Source organism: Lottia gigantea (assembly GCF_000327385.1).
Source record: "Lottia gigantea unplaced genomic scaffold LOTGIsca_129, whole genome shotgun sequence".
Taxonomy (NCBI): domain Eukaryota; kingdom Metazoa; phylum Mollusca; class Gastropoda; family Lottiidae; genus Lottia; species Lottia gigantea.
In genome coordinates this window covers 281229-288458 of record NW_008707410.1, presented here as the reverse complement: position 1 = coordinate 288458, position 7230 = coordinate 281229, and the positions used below count along the sequence as shown (strand labels likewise).

Genomic DNA, 7230 nt, shown 5'->3' with positions numbered 1-7230 from the left:
AAAGATTGCAATAGTTATATGATTTTAGAAATAAAAAACAAAAATTAATATCAGAGTACGAAAGAACTTACCAATATCAAATGCAATGGCGTCAACTNTAATAAACATTAGTATGATGACAATACACAATAAGACACACAGGAAGGCTTTGAAGACCATGGAATGGCTCTGTTTAAACTGGTAGGCCACGTCAGTCTGCTGCTCGATTTCGATCTTCTTAGTCTTCTTCCCAGTGACTTTTCCCAAAGCCATATCGATACCGGTGTCTCCATCGCCTGCTGTCACAGATTTAGGAGTGCCCCCATCATCAACAATAATCACTCCAAGTTTAGGATCAACTTTTTGACAGGTGGTACCATCTGGTTGGTCTCCGTTGTCATGAATTTGTCCACCAGTAGCGCCATAAAATGCAAGATCTTCCTCACCAGTAGTTTGACCATTGGATGTAATCTGATCCTCACCGGATCCGCGTTTACTGAACGAGCTGACGGTTCCATATTTTCTCATCTTCAATCTAGTTCGGACTTCGTAATGGAGTAGCAAGAATCCTAAGTTAATGAAGAAGGCAATGATGGCAGGTATACCCAGATAAACGATACTTCTAACTAAAGTCAGGGTGCTGAGTTTGAACATTGGAACATCAGTTCTAGAAGCAATCAGGGCCATTTGTGGATTTCCAAAAATAGTTGTGACGCTACCAATGTTAGCAGACGTGGCGATGGCCAACAACATTGTCTGCAGCTCAGAAGACTTTCGTTTCTGCTTTTCCCAATACTTCAAGAAGATTGGGGTAAGGACAACACAGGCTGCGTCGTTTGTGAACAAAGCTGCGAAGATGAACGTGACCAAGCTCACTCTCCAGATGTAGTTCGCAAAGGAATGGGATTCTTTTAGTACCATTTTTAAAATCTTTCCAATCATTTTCTCTCTTTCAAAGAACTGGGCCAGCAACATCATTCCCAGTAGCAAAAAGATCGTCCTGAGATTCTCTGTTTCCCCAAGAAGATGGTAGACATCCTGTTGCGTCAAGACTGTGGTAATAACCATTAAAGCTGCACCAGTGAGGACGGAGGTCGTGGTACCGATCGGGAAACATCGGACTTCGAATAGGACGAAGGGTAGCACAAGAAGAAAGGACAAGCTACCAGCAACGACTTTGGTCGTATCAGCTAGGGTATAGTCTAAGGTGAAGTGGCTGCCCATGGAATGGGTACCATTGTAATTGAGGCAGATGAGTTCTGGGGGTACGGGTGGTCGGTGTAGAGATGGTATTGACGTTGTATTAGCAGCCATATTTTGGATCTTGGTCGACGGCTTGACTTGCACACTGGATATCTGTAATAATAATTTAATTCAAATCTAACAAATTAAAACGAAATTTCAGAGAGTCCATATGCATTTAGCATATTCGGATTCTTGAAAATTAACTGTGTGAACTCTCTGAAGGGGATACATGGTTGACAAACCTAACTACAGAATAAATATTATTAACTATTTGAACTCTGTGAAGGAGATACATAGATTTCAAACATAAAGTGTTTAGATGACATTCGGTGTTAATGTGGTTTTATAATTTGCATTCGAGTTGGTAGTTGTTATATAAATAAACCTCAAAATAAATAATGACTTACAATATGGGCTCAAAAGAATTTATCGGTCAATAAATTCAATAAAGATAAAGTTTTTAAAATGTGGATACATAAATATGTAATGTAGCGTGGTCTTGTACAAAAAGGTATATTAAGGCCATGCTCACTTTTCCACAACACTGTAGCCCTCTGCGATTGGGTTGTCAAATTAAGATGTAATGTAGTCTTGTACATACAGTACTTGCTATAAGCCAGTTCTTCTACAAAGGACAATTTGTATTGTTTTTGCCTTGAGCATTTAGTATTTGTAATACTCTTAGCCATAAAGTGTGCACTTTGCCTTTATGGTAAGCATGCTCAATAAAAATCGTTCAGAATATTACCACATATCAAATATAAAAAAAATGTTATTAGCCATGTGAACCCTCCACAGCGAATTAAATGCCATCAAATGTGATGTGTGACATAGGGTAAAACCTTTTCAATTTTTGTCACGTTATAACATTTCAAATTACATTTTTCACAACTTTTACTACACTGTGGTCTAACCTTTCGCAGTTGGCCACCAAAATCTAACGGATGTCAATTCATGGGGATTGACCATAATATAAAAGATGAGATTAATGAAAACAAAATAATTTTGAAGCGACCACATCCTAATCCTAAGAATATAATAGTAAAATAAAATAATTACCTTTTAAAGTGGAGGAGAGCCTTTAGATCAATTTCCAAAGAACAAGTAATCCAAGACCGAAAAATTTAAATCAAAGTTACTTTCGAAGAAAAATGCCAAACAAGCTCCAAGGTGTGAATTAGATAGTTGAAAACGAAGTGAAATATCTAAGCAACATCTTGAGAAAGTTTATGAAAGTTAAAAGAGTTGTTTGAGTTTAAATATAGCTGCAATGTCTTTTGTTTCTGTCATAATTTTAAAATTAAGCATTGTTTTCCCCATGCTTTACATTAAAACTCATATAACTTACAAGGTTTTTGTTCAAATTTTCATTCAATTAACTTGTTAAAATATGTGACGAAATAATGTATCTTTGTTTTTGAGTGAAAAAGACGTAGAATGTCAAGTTTTTGTTAAGATATGAGCCATTTTACTAGAATATTGTTTATTACGAACCCAGAAGTGAAATTTCATGGAAAAATTTATCTTTTTGTGTCCCTAATCCCATTCCGGCATATTTGTGTCGGCGTCCTTTGAAGTTTCTTCATAAATGTCTTTATTTAATGAATTTAATGAAAAAGGAAGAAAATTCAAATTTAAACAATACAAAGAGGAAAGTGAAAAGTGACCACAATTTTTCTTTATTTCATGAAATCATTGTTAAATAACAAGAAAGCAGCTTCTGACATACTTTTCGAAATTATTTTGATTTTTTGTGATTTTTTCGGCGGGATATCACTAAACTCTAAAATTTAATCCACTGAGTTTTCAAATCGTCTCGTAATTTTGGTGAAAGGGGTGAATTATTTCGTGTTTTTATAACTACATGTATTCAAAGCGTATTATTAGATAACAATTGCGGTTGAAGACAGGGCGACGTTTTTGTGCCTTCATCGTTAATGTATTGTGTTAACGTATTAAGGGTTTAAACTAATATCTTAATACAATTTTTGTCAAAAAATATTTTCAAGAAAAGAAAAGGATATAAACTGTTTATCATATTCGAAGATTTTGATTGTAAAAAAAATTCTTTCATATCACTTATTTTAATATATTATTAAAGTTTTGGCATAGAAGTGCTGCAGGAATATAAGTATTAGTATAGCAGCACATATGTATATGCCCAATGTGCTCATGGCTCTATGGTAGCCAATTTTACATTGCAGAGGTTTTGTCAATATGTACTTGGTCTTTTCAATGTATTTCACGCTAAACTTTGAAATAATGAATAGGGACAATTGTATTTGGACATGCAATTGGTCTTTGACAATGACCTTCCTCACATTTTCAAACAGTTCATCTTATGTTTCTTTGCGGTTCAGGTGATCTTTTCATTCGCCAAAAAGGGCAATCTGGTTATTTTTTTTTTCTAGATAGACATTCTAAGAATAAAAGAAATACTCTTTCGAATCCCTTTAACGCTTTTGGATAACGTTTTTTAAAAATAAATTCTAATGAATTCATATCTTAAGATATGTGTACAAATCTTGCATTTCATTATCCCTCTCTTTATCTATATTCATTTAAATTCCATGTAATTCAATATTTATAGGTTAAAGGATTTTGAATACATTTTAAATGGTCTTGGATATCGTACACGGTGAAAAGATATGAATTTTTAATTTTCAATTTGAATAAATGAATTAATGAAAATATCAAATTAACTTAAATGTAAATGATTAGTGAGAATAGAGAGAAGAGTTAAGTATTTTTGAATAATTTGACGTATATAACGTATACTCAAGTTTCTAAGTAAACTTATATCCAATCCTATAGTTTTTCCTATCCATTTTTTGTATTTGAATAATCCTAGAGCTAACCCTGTAGCAAGCTATGCCATAAACTATAGCAAGCTAGAGAGACAATCTAGATAAAGCTATATCATACACTATAGCATGCTATAGTAACAATCTAGATAAAGCTATATCATACACTATAGCAAGCTAGAGTAACAATCTAGAAATGAAATGAAATGAAATGAATGGAGTTTTACGTCCTACTTTTCTGCACCATGTGGGCTAATGCAGACGGGCGACGCCATGCAGGGTCTCGGTTTATTGTCCCATCCGAACGACTAGACGCTTTTTCCATGTCAGCCCCTCTTACCTGCATCACTGACAGGGGGAAACCGGGTTGAAAAATCCGAAGGTATTATCTCGACCTATGCCGGGATTGAACCCTGGACCTTCAGGTTAGCGAGCAAGCGTCTAACTCACTGAACCACCGCGGCTCCCGAGTAACAATCTAGATAAAGCTATATCATACACTATAGCATGCTATAGTAACAATCTAGATAAAGCTATATCATACACTATAGCATGCTATAGTAACAATCTAGATAAAGCTATATCATACACTATAGCATGCTATAGTAACAATCTAGATAAAGCTATAGCATACACTATAGCAAGCTAGAGTATCAATCTAGATAAAGCTATATCATACACTATAGCATGCTATAGTAACAATCTAGATAAAGCTATATCATACACTATAGCATGCTATAGTAACAATCTAGATAAAGCTATATCATACACTAGAGAGACAATATAGATAAAGCTATATCATACACTATAGCATGCTATAGTAACAATCTAGATAAAGCTATATCATACAATATAGCATGCTATATTAACAATCTAGATAAAGCTATATCATACACTATAGTAAGCTAGAGTAACAATCTAGATAAAGCTATATCATACACTATAGCAAGATAGAGAGACAATCTAGATAAAGCTATATCATACACTATAGCATGCTATAGTAACAATCTAGATAAAGCTATATCATACACTATGGCGAGCTAGAGTAACAATCTGGATAAAGCTATATCGCACTCTATTGCAATCCAGAGTAACAATCTAGATAAAGCTATATTTCAACCTATGTCAATCTAAAGTAACAATCTAGATAAAGCTATATTTTATCCTATGTCAAGCTAGAGTGGCAATCTAGATAAAGCTATATTCAACCTACGTCAGGCTAAAGTAACAATCTAGATAAAGATATATATTATCCTATGTCAAGCTAAAGTAACAATCTAGATAAAGCTATATTCAACCTACGTCAAGCTAAAGTAACACTCTAGATAAAGCTATATTTTATCCTATGTCAAGCTTGTGTAACAATCTAGATAAAGCTATATTTTATCCTATCTAGATAAAGCTATTTTATATCTTATGCCAAGCTAATGTAACAATCTAGATAAAGATATAATTTATCCCATGGCAAGCTTGAGTAACAATCTAGAAATCATACACCATGGCAAGTTAGAGTAACAATCTTGATAAGCTAATATCTTACCCAATAGCTTAGATGCCATGGGCAGTGCTATTTAGAGACAGTCCGATGTAAACTCTCGATTCATTTCCCCAAGCTCAAGCGTCATATCATGTGCTTGAGTAATAAATGATCTAATGATGACATCAACTAGTTTATGAACGGATATGAGTAAAAATATTAACCTCGTTGCTGAGCAAACCTAAACCTTGCCAACAACGAGTTATCATCCCTGGCGGAATCGTTCGAACTTCTGATGACGTCTTCAATGTCATCATCCAGTACATGAACGGATCTACTCGGTCTGTGCTTTTGTAATTTCAATCAACAAAAGAGTTATACTGAAATTGTCTGATTATCATGTACTTGTGATCCATATAGATCAGCGCTTGTTATGCATTGCGTTATAGTTGATGACGTCATCAGCTAGCGTATAGCGGATATGACGTGTTAAGTGTTAGAAGTGCTGTAGCAAATTTTACACCACACAATCGTTATAGCTATATCATGTACTTGTTATGTGTAGCAATATAATGGGATTAGCAGTGGTATATTATTGTGGTAGAAAAAATACCGAGTCTCCCCGGGGAAACATTTCACGACCCTCACGTTCTTACTTTAACATTTCTTAACTTATTTTCAGTTTTACAATTCTAAACACATTGTCATTCGTTCGTGGACGCCAGGTTTTCTCTCTACTTCCTAGCAATGGCTTTTATTTCTTTCTTCTCAAAGACATTCAACTGGATTAAATGCAATGTAAAATTATCAAGTTTATGTATATTTTGTATCCCGCTGTTATCCAGCCGTTATAATGAAAATTTTCTCTGGGCTTTCACGAGAAACCGGTTGGTCCTTTTCATTTGACATGAAACCAAATGAATCAAACTGGATAATACTTATATTACTTATATGACCATGAAGTGTACAATAAGGGAAATCTTCACAGATTTTGGTTTTTTAATTTTTGCCTTGTAAGCCTTGCCTAAGCCCGAACCCCGGGTTTCAAGGTTTAATAATATTATGTATTGTTGTTGACTGCTGAGTGGTTGGTTCTTTAAATCATCATGAAAAAGGACAGCCAATGTTTAAAACATTTAATAAATAATAAATACACCTAGTTTTTATTTTAAAAAAACTGACATTAACAGCTCAGCTTTAATAACACCAAAAAACTGCCTGGAAATAATATTATGTTAATAGAATTTCAAGTGCACTGATTGTCATTTAAAGCGATTTATAAGTTGTGTTTTACGTCATCAAAAATATCAAGTTGTGCTTTACGTAATCAAATTAAACGTTGTGTAGGCTACTACGTCATCAACATTGTAAGCTTCGATTGACGTCACCAATGTGTTAATTTACGTCACTTACACGCCATAAGTTGTGTTGTACATAATCAAAGTTGTGTTTACATCCGTGCTCTGTGATCAATATGATAAGCTATGTTTACATCACAAGAACACGATTACGTCATATGAAGCAGACGCTAGCATGGATGTATTGGCAAAAACAGTAGACCAAACTACTTTTTTTTCAAACGGGAAAGGCAAACTGCGGTGACAATAGGGAATAAGCAAATTGGCTTTTAGACAGAAATATTGGTTATTCTGGACAATTAATGGCAGAATGGTGTAGAAGTGACATTGTTACTTAGATTTTACGTCTAAGAAGCAGGAACATACA

The 7230-nt window shown here is 34.3% G+C and overlaps 1 protein-coding gene across 1 annotated transcript in view; it reads right to left on the bottom strand.

The window, feature by feature from the left end:
* Window positions 1-1293, bottom strand: part of LOTGIDRAFT_172238 (hypothetical protein) — a gene marked incomplete at both ends in the record, with an annotated part of 1744 nt that extends 451 nt beyond the window's left edge. The window contains one exon of the mRNA XM_009048820.1: window positions 72-1293. Within this exon, the coding sequence (XP_009047068.1) occupies window positions 72-1293 (1222 nt within the window). The remainder of the gene's footprint in view (window positions 1-71) is intronic.
* Between the last annotated feature and the right edge of the window lie 5937 nt (window positions 1294-7230).